The 18,851-nt window shown below is 35.6% G+C and overlaps 2 protein-coding genes across 3 annotated transcripts in view; one reads left to right on the top strand and one right to left on the bottom strand.

Annotated features, from left to right (window-relative positions):
• Positions 1-99: 99 nt before the first annotated feature.
• On the bottom strand, positions 100-4,380 carry LOC116201409 (probable serine/threonine-protein kinase WNK6). 2 transcript variants are annotated; one of them, XM_031532647.1, is made up of 8 exons: positions 4,144-4,379; positions 3,665-3,774; positions 3,407-3,444; positions 2,765-2,992; positions 2,452-2,672; positions 2,124-2,281; positions 1,559-1,985; positions 100-1,030 (listed from the first exon to the last, which is right to left on the bottom strand). In XM_031532647.1, the coding sequence occupies exons 2-8, from the start codon at positions 3,758-3,760 to the stop codon at positions 366-368; spliced, it is 1,833 nt and encodes a 610-aa protein (XP_031388507.1). In that variant the 5' UTR covers positions 3,761-3,774; positions 4,144-4,379; the 3' UTR covers positions 100-365. The 2 variants fall into 2 exon arrangements, with proteins under 2 accessions (XP_031388507.1, XP_031388508.1); XM_031532648.1 differs by lacking the exons at positions 2,765-2,992; positions 3,407-3,444 and having other exon boundaries at positions 4,144-4,380.
• Positions 4,122-18,851, top strand: part of LOC116200376 (G-type lectin S-receptor-like serine/threonine-protein kinase LECRK3) — a 27,249-nt gene continuing 12,519 nt past the window's right edge. Inside the window, exons 1-2 of the mRNA XM_031531225.1 lie at positions 4,122-4,213; positions 9,014-9,153. Coding sequence (XP_031387085.1) covers positions 4,122-4,213; positions 9,014-9,153 — 232 coding nt within the window. The remainder of the gene's footprint in view (positions 4,214-9,013; positions 9,154-18,851) is intronic.

Below are 18,851 nucleotides of genomic sequence, written 5' to 3'. Positions count from 1 at the left end.
TGTAATTTCGGTAAAATACAATTTTACTTTGTATAATTTATGCCAAGTCCTGTAAAGCGTCGAGATCTTCCAGCGAAACTTAAATGAAACTATAGGGGATGTTCGGGAATTTACCTCAAACATGACTATCGACATATGAAACCCGACATAATTACAAGTTGATCACAACCAAGGACAGTACTAAAGAGGAGGAAGCACAGAGATTTACAGAAATTCTCCTGCAGAAGAATGACAAAACTTTGTACAATTGCGACGGATTTTGACAAAGAACTGCCCCCACGAAGGAAACAAGAAGGGAAATAAAATAAAATAAATAGAAAGAAGAAAAGAATGAAGCAAATTGTACCACACAGATTTTTATATGGTCAGTGAAATTGCTCCGTGTTCTGAAGGGACAGCCTCCTCCTTGCCCGCAGGATTGCCTCCTCTCTCCTCCTTGAGATCCGCCTCTTGGTTTCCTGGTATTCCCGCTCGATCATCTCGAGCTCCATCTTCAGCTGCGCATCATTCCCCAGGGTGAACAGTGGAGATTCATCTACTGGAAGGGGGGCTGGATTTCCAGCACTGTTCCTTCCCAGATCAGATACCTTACTCTGATCATAGTCGGAACAAACGTCCATATCATGCCTCGAGTCGATCGAGCTTGTAGCGTCATTCCAGTCGTTAGAAGTAGCAGACATGTAAGACATGTCTGAGCCCTCGTCGTCCAGGGTGGCCGAGCTCTGGAGGGCCAGTGCAAGGGACTTGACTTCTGACTCGACAGGCTCGCAAGCGCCTTCAAGAAATTTGGCAGAGCTATGGTTGTGATTCAGCGACCGCGGCTCTTTGTGATAAGTAGCACTCACCAAATGGCCGGAAGGGTGAGAAACTTGCCAATTCTTCAACAAGTTCATCAGCAGCAAATCGATCAATTCTGCCATGCAATTTACTTGTTGAGGCCCTAGCTCGAGCTGCACCACCATTTCAGCAGAAACCGAATGAGCTGTATCGCTGTCGAGATAGAATAGAAAATTAACGGTCCTCGCACGTCCTGCAAATAAAAATTGATTTAGATAACACATTAGAATTGTTGCAATACAGCCGTCGAGAGTAAGGGTTTGGACAAGTGAAACTACATGCGAGCTCAGCCAGTTCATCTAGATGCAAGATAGCAAATCAAAAGCTCAACGAGCTTTCTAATTCAGTAGCTGCTAAGAAGCTCTAAATACTCCACCAGAGAGGGTCATGAGCTTAAACGAGCTTCTCTCTTATTAATTACCAATACACCACAATTTCAAGAATCTCAGCCCTGATGTACAGCTCTAACTTGGCCAAGCCAAAGCTATCTCAGACTCTGCTGCAGCTAGATTTGGCTTCATCTTAGTTCATCAAAGGACACTGAGATAAGCTTGAACAAAGTTCAAGCCTATCTAGTATGATCCAAGCACAAGTCAAGAAAACATATCCAGTCAAGCTAGACCTACAGTTTTCAGGAGTCAAACAATGGCAGTCCTACACTCAGCTCAACTTCATCCCTAACCAATATTGATATGGAACAGGCATTAGATGGTACACCAACCGTTTTCAGCTAGCCGGAGGGTCAAGGACACAGAGTTCTCGTCATTTTCCTCTCCATTTAACAGAAAGGTCGCGTCCCTTGCCCTCTTCGCAACCTCCACACAGAGAGAAGGGGTTCCATCGTCGGTTGAATTCTGGTATAATTTAACTATAGGCAAATCATCAAGGGCATCTAATTGAAGTATTTCATTCTGCACAGTAGCCGGTCCTTCTGACATTAGACAGCGATCTCCAAAAGCTCCAGTTTTGGGCAGGATGATATCAGGAAGTGGGAGAGGACGGTTTTTTGCCGATCCAATAATTTGAAGAAATGGATCCATCAAAAGCTCGTCTGCCGACAGTCTTTCCGATACGGGGAGCAAACACTTCTCAATAAATTCTTTAACATCAGGATCTTTCACCTTGGAGAGAGCAGCTGGCTTTATGCCCTAAATAAATAGAAGATTGAACATTATTGTTTCATAAAAATTATAATTTAATCTAGAATAAACTGCAACATAACATCTAACATTATAACAAGTTACTTAAAGATGAAACTTCAATTCAACAAGAAAAGGTAAACTTACAGATGAGACCTTCTTAAATATCTGAGCTGAATTTCTACATTCGCTATAAGGATATTCGAAAGTAACCATCTCGAGCATGCACATTCCAAAGGAATATATATCAGCTAAGTGGTTATAATCCTCTTCGTACAATTCAGGTGCCATGAACTCAGGTGTGCCTACAAAACACACCCTTGCAGTCAAAAAATAAAACGGAACTAACATCAAAACTTGGACCATCTATGAAGATGACATCTCTATGCATCACAAGGAAAATTTCGGGGCATTACAGCAAGAACAATTACCGGAAATCTTTACAAATTAAAAAAAAATAAAATTGAAACAGTACCTATTACACTTTTGGCGCTTGCCTGCTCCATTACAGTGGCCAATCCAAGATCTCCAATTTTAACTTCTCCTAGGTGACCATTAACAAATATGTTATCGCACTTCAAGTCCCTGTGTATGATTGGAGGGTCTTGGCCATGAAGATAGCTCAATCCCATCAATATCTGCCTCGCCCATCCCTTCACAGCCTTAGTGTCAACTTTCTTGTGTTTCTTCCTGTACCTACATCATAAGTCACGATCATTATTATTTGGCTAGTCTCATTGTAACGTAAATGAAACAAACTAAAAATAGAACTAGGATAATAAACTCACTGTCTGAGGCTACCCGAAGTGAACAACTCCGTAATGATATTAACTGTCTTATTGTTCTCATCAATCCAAGAGTTATAAAACCTTATAATATTGCTATGCCTCAATGACCTCAGGAGAAAAACTTCAGCCTTCAGCCTTTCTAAATCATCCCTGGAATGGAGCACCTCATCAATCGAAAGTTGGCTCCAAGCCACCTCAATCCCGTTTACTTCGTCAAATGCCTTGTAGCTAGACATAAGTGGTCAAGGAAACTTGATAGATCTGACATGACATACATTGCATGCAACAACGTCGTATAATTTTTGTTTATTGTCCAAGAAATGTCTTTCTTCCTGCCAGAATGATGCCCGACCCTTTTAGAATTTTCTTTGATCTTTAACATCCTACATGCTTCTCTCCATAAACTAGATAATTAAGTTATAACATATGCAAAAAGTCAATCAACTCCTTTTTTTTTCTCCATTTGTTAATCAAAAGAATGATCATAAGTTCATAACTGGTAGGAGATAGAAGCCTTTGGGTCGTCGTTTCATGAAAGTCTTTCCTATACCATTGCATGTCCTTTTAGAAGTGATTTGGCTCTGATAAGATTTAGTAAAGCACCAAAAAGGCTCCACCTCCAGAAACTAAAGAAATGGATACACTATCTTGAAAGCACCTTTGCCGAGCACTTCTTTGTACTGTTAAATCCATAACAAATTGACGTCAATTATTTTTTCAGCAAACTAGAACAACATCAATCACCAAGAAAAATAACAATAAACAAGAAAAACAGAACTGAGCTTTGTGAAGTTCATCTCTTTTACCTTTACAACTGAGCCACAGAGAGATTAAAGGCAGGAATCTGCAATATCATTGCCAAAATTGAGATATTTATCGGCAAGAAAGAAAAATTGTTACCCGAGTATATCGCCCAGTTGGATCAATCTCAACAACATCTGGATCAGGAGGCTCCGCAAGTGCAGAACCATCATCACCGCTTTCAGAACCGAACATGATCAGTTATCTGCCTGTAAACATCCAAGCTCTACTTAAATTCAAAAATCAGCCAAAAAAAAAAACTACACAATAAAAAACGATGCCAATTTCAGTTTCTGCACTATTCTGACCCAGAGGCATTTGAATACAATGATCTACTGAACTCATCAACGCTGATTCACCAGATAAGCATAGAGATACGCCGTCAACTGAGAAGCTAAAAATTTCCCGATCAAATTGCACATCGAATCAAAGGGAAAAGATTTATTCCCAATTCTATAGCGAAATGCCACGATTCATCAAAAAATTCCCAAAACCGAAGCCACATTCAAGAAGAAACCAAAAATCCTCAGCCGGAAATTGGAATGGGGCGACGGACATGAGGAAATCGGAGAACCCACCTGAGAACAGAACTGATCCTCCGAAGCACCGCCAGCTCCGAGCAACAGAATGGACGAACGGTGGCCCGAGGTGAACCCTGACCTCCTAGCACCACAATTGCAGAAGAAGAGAAACCGAAACAAATGCCTGAGTTTGATCAAATCACAGACCTCCACCTCTTCTTCTCTCTCTCCTCTCACTCTGCAGAAACAGCGGATCCATTTACTCCGATTATTACGGCCTCTATTTATACGTTATCCGTTAAGGAAATTAAATTAAATTAAAAACATCGGGATGATATATATAATATTCATCGGGAGGGAATGCTACTGTGCACTGTCCGTGAGTCAAGGCTTGACGTGGCGGTGTCCGAGTGGTTTGTGCTGGACAACGGGTGACAGCGCGAGAGAGAAGGGGGATGGGATGGGATGGGATGGGATTCGGTGGGAGATGATGTCGGGTCCCACAAATCTGCACTATCCGGTTTGTGTCGAGTATATTCTTGCTATGTTTTGTTTTGAATTTCGATGCAAACCATTAGCAGATTCGATTATCATTATCTATATATAATAATAATAATAATAATAAATATAAATGGGAGATGCCTGAGAGTGTATTTGCCCATAACCAATATTAATTACCAGTACCAAGCGAAAAGTAATTAAAGAATAGTTGGTAGTAAAAATCACCGCTACAGTTTTTTTTTTTTTTCTAACGGTTAGATTTCTTTATGTAAGATGCGGCCCGTATACATATTCAATATTCTTTTAATCTTAAGATTCACCTCCCATAATTTAACTATCGATATTTTCGATCATGTCGACGCTTGGTCTTCACCGCGAACGAATCGGATCCGCTTCGATATTAAACCGAACCGAAATATATCGGGTCAATCAAATAATAAACAAACACTAAAAATCATCTTGTGTTCATACAGTCTCAATTGAACAAGAACCAAATCCCCTAAATTGAAAGAAAAATCCAATCTGGTCGGATCTCTAAAATTTTATACCTAGGGAAGCCGCCCATATGACGGTAAGTCGTGAGGCTAACTCATCTGTTCAAGAAAAATCAAGTGCCAGTTCTCTATCCTCATTTTCTTTGCTCCACAAATTTTTATTAGGTAAACTTGTAGAAGTACGATGAGCCGATGAAATTGATAACGAGAACTCATTGTTCAGTCAACTAGTGAAGGAGTGAGTATTGGTCGCACTCTCACTCGGCGGAGATTTAGGAGAACCAAAAACCTTAATCAATAGTTCTACATAGTGAATTATTAAGTCAATTTTGCTCCACATGTATTATCGATGGGGGCATTCAATTATGAACGGGCAAAGTTCCTTCCTGAACAAAAACTGTACTTCACCTTCTATGTTGAAGAGCTTAAAGTCGATGCCATTTGACATAAATCCTATTGAGCTTACCGATGGGCATGACTGCTGAGCTCTCTAAAAGTGATCGGATAAACGTAGGGATTTAACGAGATTGAATAATTTTTCCTTCAATTTGGAGATTTGGTTCTTGCTCAATTCAATGTTTTCAAACCTACCCCGGGCATTAACCCGGCCTCTTTGCTGGGTCATGGGTCGACCGGTTCAACCGCCGATTTAATTATCTTTTGTTTTTTTACTTTCAATAAATTATAAGGAATTGAAAAATAAATGAAAATAGCAATATTCTATGCAGTATGTTAAAAATATAATACTCTCAAATGGGTTATATTATTATAACCTACTAATAATTAACGCTAACAGTGAATAACTTAACCCATTAAGTGACACTTAATGATTTAATTCACTGATATTTAAGTACCAACACGAATGTATTCTCACGAAAATTACAAATAGTCGCCCCGTTTCCATCGGGAGCAACTCCTTTGCTATGCCCATTTCAAACGTTTTCCTTTAGGCCTTGCTTTTCTTTTTTAAAAAAAATCAATTCTTGCAATTTAGATTTAGAATATTAATGCTATGGCAATTTGAATTGCAATTGGAAAGAAAACTTCAAAATGTGATTTTTGCCGTGTAAAGCATAAAGGATTACAATATGGAGATGTTCAATATTTTGGCTTCTCATTTTTCTAGCAAAATCTTAGGGAAAGAAAGAAATTCTCGGAATAACCGGTTCGACCGTAATGGACGGGTCAATCGGGCCTATGGGTCAACCGGGTTTTTGCCGAATTTTCAACTTCACTTTGTTAAACTCGGCTTGGACAATCGTGGGCCAACCGATTCGACCGATCGGGCCGCGCTGGGTTTAAAAACATTGGCTCAATTGAGAGTGTACGAACATAAAATGATTTTTTGTATTTATTTATTATTATTTATTTGAGTAATTAAATTATTTTTTATTTGATTGAATCAGTATATTTCGGTCTAGTCTAATATTAAAGTGGATTTGGATTGTTCACGAGCGAGATCGAGTGTCAACGAGAAGATGCATGGTCGAAAATATCGATAGTCATACTATGAGAGATGAATCTTAAAATTAAAAAGTCTTAGACATATGTATATCTAGGATCTTACGTAAGGGAATCTAATAGATAGAAAAGAAACAACTGTGGTGATTATTTTTGTTAGCCAGCCATAGTTGAATCTCCAAAAATTTATATACCTTTTAAAGGTTATTTCGATTTCTCTACTCTCTCCACCCTTCCCTATCGTCTTTCTTTTTTTTTTTTGGTGAAATAGTTCTTTATGAAATTTATCTCTTCACATGTTTCTCTAAAGAAACCTATAAAGAAAAAAGGCATGGTTTCACCAAAGAGAATGACTCAAAAAAATACATTTTGAAAAAATATCAACTTACCATGGGTACGATTTTCACAAATAATATAAATTCAATTTAATTCTGCACTCTAGTAGTTTAGAGTGTGTTTGGAAAATGAAAAATGTTCAACTCTGCTCTGTTCAACTTGCTATAAGACAAAACTGGCCGCAACATTTGAAGAGCAGTGGGTCCCGCATGGATGTGTTTGACTAATCGTTACTAGTCCCGCATGACTGTGTTTGCTGAAATAAGCTTCAACCAGATTTGACCGTGCCCATGTGCTGCAGTTGGGTCCCAAGGAAAGGGAAAATTCCCCCCTTCAGTTGTCGGATAGTAAACAGAGTTGAAAAGAGTTGAACAACTTTCATTTTCCAAACAAGCCCTTATATACTGAAGGTACTATTAGTATGAGGTTTTCTTATTTCCTCCAAATTGGCATGGTCAATGAATCACTCTTACAGCTTGTTTGGATATAAAGGGGTGGAGGGGAGGAAGGGGAGGGGAAGGAAAGAATAAGGAGGGGTGGGGAAGCGAGGGGAAGCGAAGTATAATGAATTCTATGTTTGGATAGAAAAATTATAACGTGGGCGGGAAAGGGTGGGATAAGATAGCCTACTCCATGTTGGAATAGAAAATTAAAATGGTGGGATGAGAATGAATTATTTCGATGAAAGTACCTTTTTATTCTTGTCTTTAAGATTAGTGGAGATAGATGAATAAAGTAGTATTTTCACATAAATTAAAATGTTTTAAAAACCCTATCCCAATGATAGAATAGAATTTTGGGGGTTTTAGAGGGATAAACTAATCCCTCCTAACCCCTCCCCTCCCCTTAAAATAAATACCCAAACATGGGTTAAATAATCCAACCCTTCCTCAGCTCTCCTAATTCCTACCAATCTCTCAATCCAAACATAGCCTTAATGACCAGCATGCCTGTGATTATAATCAAATCACAAGATGAAATGTACCTTTTGATTTTTTGATCCGATGATATACGCGTTAACTTGGATAGATTATGTGATAATGATGAAATTAGAATGGCAAGAAAGTCGCTCTTAGATAATTATTCAGGGCTCGCAACGACATACTTGCATTATATGGTACGACTAATCTGTTCTCGTATTTGGTATTGTGTAATGAAAAGGAAATAGAATGAAAGTGTTAATACAAATTGCGACTGCATTATATAATCGCTCCATACTCCTTCCGTTCCTTCATATCATACCAGACATGCATTGCATATATCATATCTTTTCTCATGAATACGTATATCTAACCTTATCTAAGCAGGTAGATATGTCCTACCCTACTCATATGAAACTTTTGACACTACTACAGCACAACTATACAAAATTCACATAATATCAAACATAGTCCGCATTTAAATGAATAGGTACATAATAATTAAAATATCAACATAAGATGTTAAAATTTATTCTTGGCCAAGGACATAACAGTCATCATATATTCATATTAGATAAGCTAACAGTGTCTAGCGACGTGATCAAAAAGTTAAAAAAACCAATTCATTAACTGTGTTTAATCTTGCTCAATGGGAGATGAAAAGTCCGTCTCAAATTGTGGTCTCAATTCCTAAGATGGAAAAAGAGACAAAGTTTTCTGTCTCTAAAGTAGAGGCGATGGATTTCCTCTCCCTTTCCGTTTCAATCAGTGAGACGGAAATTGAGACGGTCTTTTCCATCTATGAGGTTAAGATGGGAGTTTTTCGTCTCAAATTTCCGTCTCATCATCAATAGAGACAAAAATTTTCGTCTCATTATTTTGCAATAAGGGGTTTTTTAGTGGGACCCTTTGAGATGGACTTTTCCGTCCTTATATTATGTAGAGATGGAGTTTTCCGTCTCAAATGCCGCCTCTATAGGACACTATTCTTATAACTTATTTAGTCGTGAAACACAATTGATCATAACCCAAATCCTTTTAAACTCCGAGTTCTATTGTGCTTTTGGATTGTTTTATTAGGACTTGGTGGCTCTATAGATACATTACATGATGAGCAAACTGGGAGATCAAGGTTGTTAACGTACATGGCACAAGAACCTGCCTATCACGACACCTCTACAGCTTCGGTATCGTATTGCTGGACATCATATGCAGCCGGAGGAACACGGACCAGAGCCTTCCTGAAGAAGAGATCGTCCTTGAGAACTGGGTCTACGACTGCTTCCTAGCTGGCGAGCTGCACAGGTTAGTCGATGAAGAAGAGGGTGTACACAAGAGAAAAGCTCGAGAGGATGGTTAAAGTTGCTCTCTGATGCACCCTCGAAGAGCCTTCGCTTCGCCAGCCGACGAGGACATGCCCTCTCCTCCTTGTCCCACTTTATTCCGTTCACTTGACAAGCGGTTGCCCAGCAGAATTGTCCCAAATAAGAAACTTTCTCGATGTTTCAATTGTTCTCATTAGATTAGCTCCTCTTCATCCTTACCCCCCCCCCCCCCCCCCCCCCCCCCCCCCCCCCCCCCCCCCCCCCCCCCTTGGGCCCCCCCTTGGGTGAATGGATCAGTTCTTCTTTGATTGTATAATATAATGAAATAGACGATGTTTTTGGCAAGTCAACTGCGAGGATTTCTATTTCGTTCTGGGCTGCTCTTTCTCCTCATGATCCTAAATGATGTATTCATACCCATAATGCTTAAAATTAAATGTTGCCGATGCTATCACTCCATCCGAGTATGAGGAAAGGCTTTGCCGATGCTTGAGGCCATTGTGAACATTGAACTCGTGGTTTATATTGCTCGCACTAGAGTCGGCTAGTCAAGCCGTTTCATAAATTGATGTTTTTAAAAAAATAAAAAATAAACCGCGTAAGTATATCTCTTCCTATGTAGGCCGGACCTCCATCCTCTTATCTACTAGGCCCTTATCAAGCCCATCGATATGGTCTCTAAAACTGAGGAGACGGCTGGTTAACTTTTTTATATACGAATACTCTAATTCTAATATGTATATAATATTAAGTGGAAAGAATCACAGAAACGGTCTTATAAGTGCCATTTTTTGACATTGAGTCTTATAAATTTAATTTTGGCCTTTTCAGTCCTAAATGTTTGTTCCGTTAGACACTTATGGTCTAAATCGCAACTGATTGTTAACCATTGTTGACGTGAACGTAAACGGCGTTAAATGTTTTCCACATGTATTTAAAATGCCTAGGAGGAGATTTAAAGAATTACAGAGATTGTGCTAAAAGTTTTTCATTTTGATGAATTTGAGTCCTATAAGTTCAATTTTGTAAAAAACAGTCCTAAATCGTTTCAAAAATTGATAGTTTCGATTCATTCCGTAAGTTGCCGTTAACGGACGATGACGTGGACTTAACGCCATGAAAAAGCTTACAACTGATAGTTAACATGGCACATGTGGACCAACCATCGCATGGCACTTCATAAAATTCTTAAACATTTTAAAAAGCAGAAAAATTAGAAAATAAAATTTAAAAATCAAATAAAATTACCATAATTAAATAAAAAGTAGAAAAAATCAAAAATATATATTTTTTCAAATTTTTAAAAATTAAATAATTTAAAAGTTTTAGAATAATAGAAGAAAAGTTCAGAAAAATACATAAATTTAATAAATTTAAATAATTTTTTAAAAAATAATAAAATACAGAAAAAATTTTAAAAAATTTTAAAAAATTTTAAAAGAATTACAGAAAGTCAAAAAAAATTTAAAAGATTGAGAAAAATTAAACAAAAAATATAAACCCAGGAAAATAATAAATAAGAAATTATTATTAAAAAATAACTATACAAAACAAAAAAAAAGTTGAAGATAATTTCCAAACTCATCGAAGAATGAGAAGGGATCGGGTAATTACCAAGATATCAAATAGGGGGATCTTCCAACCACCGCTTCCTACGGTGAGGTCATTGGAGGCTCTTGCCGAAATAGCCTTCCTTTCTAATGCTTCACTCCTGCCCATCTCTCTCTTTCGAAGAGAAGAAGAGGGAATGATCGGATCGGATTGGGGGCTGGGTTCCCCCTTTCGGCCACCCCTACCTCCTGGCAATGTCATCGGGGGCTCTAAAGCCTCCAACAACCTCGTCGGGAAGGAGGAGTGGCTTGAAGAGGTCCTCCGATCCGGCCTTTCCCTTTTATGTTTCTTTGCTCGAAACAAAGAGACAAGAGGAACTTGATTAACTTTCTATTTTTTATTTAATTTATTCTAAAAAAATTATATTTTAACTTGGGTTAGTAATAAAAAAAGCACAAACTTTGCACGTTTTAACAATTTTCGCACGAACTTTTTCCGTTAATTTAAAAATGCACAAACTTTCGATTTGATAATAATTCTAGCACTGCGACAGATTTTCTGTTAATTTGGAAAGAATCTGGGCCACAGAGGGCGCCGATAACCCCAATTGGGGGGAGGGCGCCGGTGACCCCAAATAGGGAGATAGTAGTCGGTATCGAAGCCCCCACCCCTCGAAATTGAGAGAACCCTCAAATTGGGGATTCTCCCTATTCCGGTAGGTGGAGCCACGACCTCAGCCATCACCCCTCGATTGGGGTCGCAGGCACCTTCTGTGGCATCGATTCCATCTAAATTAACAAAAAATTTGACGTCGTGTTAGAATTGTTATCAAATTAAAAGTTTGTGCTTTTTTAGTTTAAGAAAAAAAGTTCGTACTAAAATTGTTAAAATGTGAAAAGTTTGTACTTTTTTTTTGTTATTAACCATTTTAACTTTTTATGAACTTTTTCTATAATAACTTTGAACTTTTATTTTGCTTTTTCTGAATTTTCTTATTTTGAAAAAATTTTCTGATTTTTTTTGTAAATTTAATTGATTTTTAAATATTCTAATTTAATGTAGATTTTCTTCTATGTTATAAAACTTTTAAATTTTAAAAACTTTTTAAATATTTTTAAATTCTTTTCAAAAATTAATTATTTATTTATTTATTTAAATTTGGTTAATTTTATTCATTTTTTAGATTTTTTATTTTTTAAAAATCTATAAGATGATTGATCCACATTTACCATATTAACGGCCAGCCGTAACCTCTTTCACAGCGTTAAGTCCACATCTACATCGTTGCCCGTTACTAGCTGGTACAGAATTGACCAAAACTATAACTTTTTGAAATGATTTAGGATTGTTTTTGCAAAGTTGAACTTATAGGACTCAAGTTCAAAAAATGAAAAATGTTTAGGACCATCGCTAGTATTCTTTTAATTTTCACGTAGGCATTTTAAATACAAATGGAAAAGATTCAACGCCGTTTGTGTCCACATCAGCACCAATTAATGGTCAGTCACGATTTGGACTATAAATATCTAACAGAGCAAACGTTTAGGATTGGAAAAGCCAAAATGAAACGTAGAAAACTTGATAACAAAAAAGGATAAATTTATAAGATCATTTCTGTAATATTTCCATATTCGGCGAGTAATTCTAATAATTCTTCTTTTTTTTATTACATAATTCCAATATTTCAAATGCAAAGAAAATGTAAAATTTCCACCGAAATTTTAAGGACACTGCACTGCAATCACCTGTTTAGTATCCATTCAAAGAAATACACTTTCAGGTAGCCATGTAACCTTAATACGGTCGTAACGAAGCTAAAATATGCAAATAGAATACATGCAATTTATCGACTGACCCTAGCTATAATTATAACTCTTGCTTGGTAATTTTTGTTCATAGTTATTGGCTGATAAAGTATAATGAAATTAATTCATCAATCGTACCAATCAAATTACTTCTTCTGAATTTGAAAGGAAATGAAAATGTCTGTGAAAATGAAAATAACAATAGAAAGATATAAGGGGATTATTTTTATATTATCAAATGAAATTAAGATTGCTGAACTGGATAATAAAAAAAATCAATGAAAAAAAGAATCCGTAGGTCGAAGTAAATGCACAAACCTATAAGAGAATCGATTTTTAGATTCATCGTTCTTTCAAACCAAAAAAGTAATACAATATCAACATAGATAGTTAGGCGGGGAAAAAAAGCAATACAATATCAACATAGAAGCAGGTTTGACTTCTTCCGGGGAATTCTATGGTGCAACCGATTTCATTGATTATACTATACCATCAAGTAAATTATTAAAAATGTGAGTAAAAATTAAGAGTGTGCTTGGTATTAGAGTTGAGTTGAATTTTAGTTATAATTTATTTGTAATGATTGTATTGTTGAATTATGAGAAAAAGTGTGAAAAATAATGAATAGTTGAGATAAAATAATGATTGTGTTGTTGAATTGTGAAAAAAGTAGTGAATAGTTGAGAGAAGTTAATATTAAAAATTGAATTGAATGGTTAAAAAAATTTTAAAAAAGGAAAAAAGTAATAATTGTGTTGTTGAATTGAAGATAAGTGGAGTGGAGTTGAGTTGAGTTGAATAATTTATTTCAAAATATGTGTAATTTATTTTGAAATTTATGCAACTTACTTTCTCTCTTAGTAATTTATTAAAAGTTCAAGTAACTTATTACCTTATTGGAAATTTTAGTAATTTACTTTGATTGTATGGTGCAACTTATTACATTATAGATCTTCCTTACTACATGAAAAAAAGTTAGGCAATTTCATGAAATGCCATAAAATTTTAAATCAAATAATGATCTATAGATTTTATAAATATTCTAGATTTAAATTTTAACAAAAAAATAAAATTGTAATTGATTTACTATATATCCGCTACATGATAAATTACGTTATTACAGTGCCCTATATTGGGCAACCCATTAGTTGTAGGTGCCATGCCTCCAATACTCTATCATGATTGTCATATCACGCCAATGGCGGGTTTTTTGGTTTGTTCCATAATGAAATGTAAGTTCAATTTAATGGGATCTCGATTTATGCTCGAAGATCACCTCAAATAGAGCCTTAACAACCAGGTTCAGGTTGCCTAGACCAGAAGTCGGGTGTCATAGGCTCAACGCAGTTTTTATGTCCACTTGAGAGCCAGTTCAAGCAAATCATTTGTATGTCCGGTCTAGTGTTGTTTAGGTATAATAGTCAGGTGTCTCGGACACGCAGCTGGCTATGTCATCTTTACCAAGCTAGTCCAAGCCGACTTTGTGTATCATGTCTAGTGTATTGGCAAGAATTATTTCAGATGGCCTACCAACGAAATTCTATCACAAAATTTCAAGAAGAGGAGCAACTTTTCCGGACCAAGTGAGCAGGGCCCTTTCTATTGGACAACACATAATTTCTCTCTAAAAAATGCATCGAATCCATATATCCAACATTTTCATCACTGCATTAACATTTCCATCACTGCATTATTCTTGTGCGTGCTGCTTCCTAGATATTTATCTCATCAAACGCAATAACTAGACGGGGACATTCCGACCCTGTTTGAATTCCCAAACACTTAATTTTAAGTTTAAGTTTAATTTTAACTCAACATACTACACAACAAAAACACACATTTCCCAAGTTAAAAATTTTAAGTTTAACTTTAACTCAACACACTACACAACAAAAACACACGTTTCCCAAGTCAAATTTATAATCACATCTCATTCGTCCTTTTCCACAATCAAAATCAAAATCAAAATTAAAGTTACTTTAACTCTGAATCCAAACGCACCCTCCATGTTTAACTACAAAAGCATCGAAGCAGGATCAAAGTTGAAGTAGATTGGAGCAAGTCGAAGCAATAAGATTAGAAACTCATTTAGTTCCTTTAAGAAGATTACGGAATCTTGTATGGAAGTGAAAAGAACCCAAACTACCTCAATATATATCGCAGTCTGATCGAAATTTAAGGTTAAATTTACCTGTGTCTGTGTGTACCAAACTAATATTTGAGGAGGCTATTTATTGATTGACTATTAAACAGTTACATCCATACGATGCTTGAATTGTACGGAGATTTTGCCATTCAAGGCTCATCATTCGATGAATCATTGGAGTCTTAGAGATATTTTACGGGAATCTCTACTTGAAATGAGCAGTATGATTTGAAAAAGAAGAAAACGAGGGCCCTAAAAGCTTTAAATGGAAGAAACATTGAGGCTCCGTTTGGTTTCGCCGTTAAAATCACAAAAATTTTAACTTTAACTTTAACTCAACACACTACACAATCATTTGTCTTTTTTTTCACAATCAAAATCAAAGTTACTTTAACTCTAAAACCAAACGTACCATGAAGTTTTATTTGGTTTCAGAAATTTTTTTAACTCTACTACATTTAACTCAATTTATCTTTAATTCAACAACACAATTATTACTTTTTCCTTTTTCTTCAATTTTTTTAACTATTCAATTCAATTTTAATACTAAATTCTCTCAACTATTCATTACTTTCTTCATAATTCAACAATACAATCATTACTGTCTCATTACTTTTTCCACAATTCAACAACACAATCATCACTTTCTCTCAACTATTCATTATTTTTTCACACTTCTTATCATAATTCAATAATTCAATCATTATAAATCAATTAAAATCAAAACTCAACTCTACTCAATTATAAAATTAAACACAACCTAAAAGGGTCCGGACCACAAATATAGTCTTAGTCTTTTGTATTTGAAGACAATGGGACAATAGAATAAGTCTTGCTATGGGTTTAGCCCTTTAGATACATCCAAAATTTATTAGGATGCAAAATGCGTATGATGTGATGTGATGATGTTCAGTACTCACTAACCATACCCTCGAAAAGCCTATTATTGGACAAGTACAATGTAAGATTAACACGTTAGATAGGTATCTAACCGCTACTCCAATCTCGATCTATTGTTTGGAGCATCCTCGCAATTCTACATAGGAATCCTTGTATAGTTTACAGCTCGAATTCCACAAATAAACCTTGTGACTAGCTAGGACTTCGGCCTCGAATTCACCCCAAAAAGAAAAAGAAAAAAACCTTGTGACAAGGTTTTTTAAGAAGGGAAGACTTGACATTTTAGGAATCAGAGAACAAGTTGTTAAATGTGAGGAATAAGGGTCCAATTTGTAATAAAAGTGTTAGTTTGAGGTCAGTTTGTAAAAATCATGAGTGGGGTCTTGGAAGGTCGTTGAAGACGGATAATTTATAAGTGCAGTAATCTTCAATTTCTCCCAAAAATTGTCATTGCGTTTGTTTTTTGTTTTATTATTATTATTATTATTATTTCTCTCACGTGTTACATAGAGGGCAATTTTCGACGGCTTCGAATTACTAAACAAGGCAATGCCAATTAATTATCATCGATTTGAAGGTTATGCGCCGAACTTTTTTTTTTTGTTGAATTTAACTTTAGCGAAATATTTTTATTTTGTAATATAATCTATATTACTGATAATTCTGTAACTTGTTCTGTGACGCATCAAAAGCCACCAATTACGAAGATAATGTTCCACGACAAATTAAGCTCTCATTAAGGCAAATTTCACTTGCAGTGCAAAGATTCGATAAAGCAACTCGTGGCTAGTCAAGCAGTCGCTCGAATTAAATCAATTTTCAACCACTAAGTTGAGGGTACCCGTGATCTTAAAAAAAAGATATTTGTGACTTTTTTTTTAATTGATAGTTTGAAGTTCATCAATGGATTATCTAAATCTAAATAAATTAATAAAAGTAGTGATGAAGTGTAATGCAATGAGTAAGTTGCCCAATCAGTGGGCGGACTTTGCAATGCTTAAAAAACTAGAGGAATCATCTTGGGTTAGGGACAAATGGATACTCGAACATAAATAGTATCTATTTATTGATTTTCAGAAAAAATAGATATATATATATATATATATCTTATATTATATTATTATTTAAGCATATGATTTTGTATCCTTATTTATAAGGGGTCTCAAAAGTCGAAAGTACCTAAAACCCTAGGGCCTGTTTGGTTTCAAGATGATATTTTAGAATCACAATTCTAAGTTAACTCTACCCACTATAAAACAAAATAACTCATACAAAGTCAAAGAGTGGGCCCCATTTATACCACTTTTTTCCACAACAAAACAACATAATACATACAAAGTCAAAGGGTGAGCCCCATTTATACCACTCAAAATCAAAATCAAAATCTGATTTTAAAATTCTACTATAAAACCAAACGCAACCCTAAAATTTATTAGGATTTGAAACTAATGAGAGGAGTTAAAACTTAAAAGATAATATACTACATTTGACATTATTCTTCCTCTTTCTATTCTCTCATGCCTCAACATTTTCGTTTTTCTCTCTTCATTTCACCTCCCATCTCACCTTCTGTCATACGAGCTTTGTTCTTCATATATATATATATATATATATATATATATTTCCAGCTTACTTTTGTACTTTTCTCATCCTTAATTTTTTTCTATCTTTCAAAGCTGTTGCACTTGTCGAGCAGAACGGGGCTGGTAGAGTCTAGTAATCAAGAAAAAGAAAGAAGTTTAAATTCATGCTAGCATAATTTTACTTCTTAGTGAACCGATCATATTTGACTGAATTAGTCGATATCCAATTAGACTTTTAAATATTAGGATTAAAAAAAAAGAAAGTAGTTTTACCAATTGGTGCAAGAAAAATAAAAAGAGATATTTGCTGACTTTGACTGAGTCAGTCAGCCCACATAATGAACGAACGACCACTTAGTCATAATAAATTTGGAAAATGACTGACCGGTCCAGTCCCTTTCTCCTCCCTGATTAAACTCTAATTAGTTATACGTACTTTTCCCAGTGATTATGATCATTAATTCCTAATTTCTTATAAGCTGAGTGCGTAGTCTGTTCTTAAATTTTGGATAATACACACGACACAACATATAATGAATATATACTATATAAACTGGGATCGTGACCCTGGATTTAGCTTCTCTTCGCGACTTCAGGCCACCGAAGCTTATTAGAGGCTGTAGGAGCTTATTGGAACTATTAAAATGTATCCACTTTGCTAGAACATAGAACAATATTGGGCCAACTTTACCCAGTAATGCAGAATTCAAAACACAATGACAATAGAATATTTCATGGCTATAATCAAACAGATGTTCAAATGAGGATTAATTTTAGCTAATACGTCGTAATATCATGTATTCAAAAAACAAAGAAATAGAAAACAGAAAAATATTACGGCTTCTTCCTCATTCTTTTTTGATTTTTGGGACAAGGAAGACTTTTCTTTTATTTTTTTTTCGGTGAAGGAAGACCTTTCTTTTTTCGGTGGAGAAAGGAAGACTTTTCTTTTTTCCTAATACAAGACAAGGAAGACTTTTGACTATGATATCAATTTGGAAAGAGAATGCCAGAATAATCACATAAAAGTCATTTCTCTCGCCCAAATTCTAACGTGCATACCAGAGTGAATCGATTCAAACGATTCAATGCTTATTCTATTTAAGTAAAGTTTCGGATTCGATTCCTTGTGAATACAAATAATTCACGCTAGGAGAATTTTAACCCTTAGTGAATTGATCAGGTTCGACTGAATTAATCGAGGTCCAACTGAGCTTCCGAATACCATGGCTCATACCAAAAAAAAAATTTTCGATGCATAATTTTGATTTTTTTACATTGTACAAAATCAATATGAGCCCTTATATCCCATCGTTTAATATGATTCGTCCATTATACATAATTTTTTAAAGTATTTCCATTCTTTATTTTCCTATTTTCATTATTCAAACTTTCAATAACATTACAAATTAGCCCATCACGCATAGACCAATGGAAGTGCCGTGTCATCGACCATAAATCACTCGTGGAATCAGCTGCATTAATTGATCAGTACCTCTAAATGAACCGGATCGAAGCAAAAAATTGAAAAACGGAAGGTTACTTATGCCAATAATCTTCTTCTTTTTATTATTATTATTTTATAATTTTTTTAATATTTTGGCTTAAGCTGCCTGCAGCGATCTTGATTGACAGGTTATTCCCAGTTCAAGAGATAATTTTCTGCCGCAACAGGTTATTGACTTGATTAATGAACCCTGCACTTGGGCAATCAATTTGGATAACGTACTTTCATCCTATCAC

This window comes from Punica granatum, chromosome 3, assembly GCF_007655135.1.
Source record: "Punica granatum isolate Tunisia-2019 chromosome 3, ASM765513v2, whole genome shotgun sequence".
In the NCBI taxonomy this organism is placed as follows: domain Eukaryota; kingdom Viridiplantae; phylum Streptophyta; class Magnoliopsida; order Myrtales; family Lythraceae; genus Punica; species Punica granatum.
Note: the sequence above shows the minus strand (reverse complement) of the source record. Positions and strands in the feature narration are given on the sequence as shown.

What these genes read in the sequence shown, in the direction of transcription:
- LOC116201409 (XM_031532647.1), bottom strand. Translation starts at nt 3,760, where the DNA reads ATGTTCGGTTCTGAAAGCGGTGATGATGGTTCTGCACTTGCGGAGCCT. An exon ending in CAACTGGGCGATATACTCGG is followed by an intron (nt 3,445 to 3,664) that starts GTAACAATTTTT and finishes TGGATTTAACAG; the next exon opens with TACAAAGAAGTGCTCGGCAA. An exon ending in TATTTAAGAAGGTCTCATCT is followed by an intron (nt 1,986 to 2,123) that starts GTAAGTTTACCT and finishes CTATTTATTTAG; the next exon opens with GGCATAAAGCCAGCTGCTCT.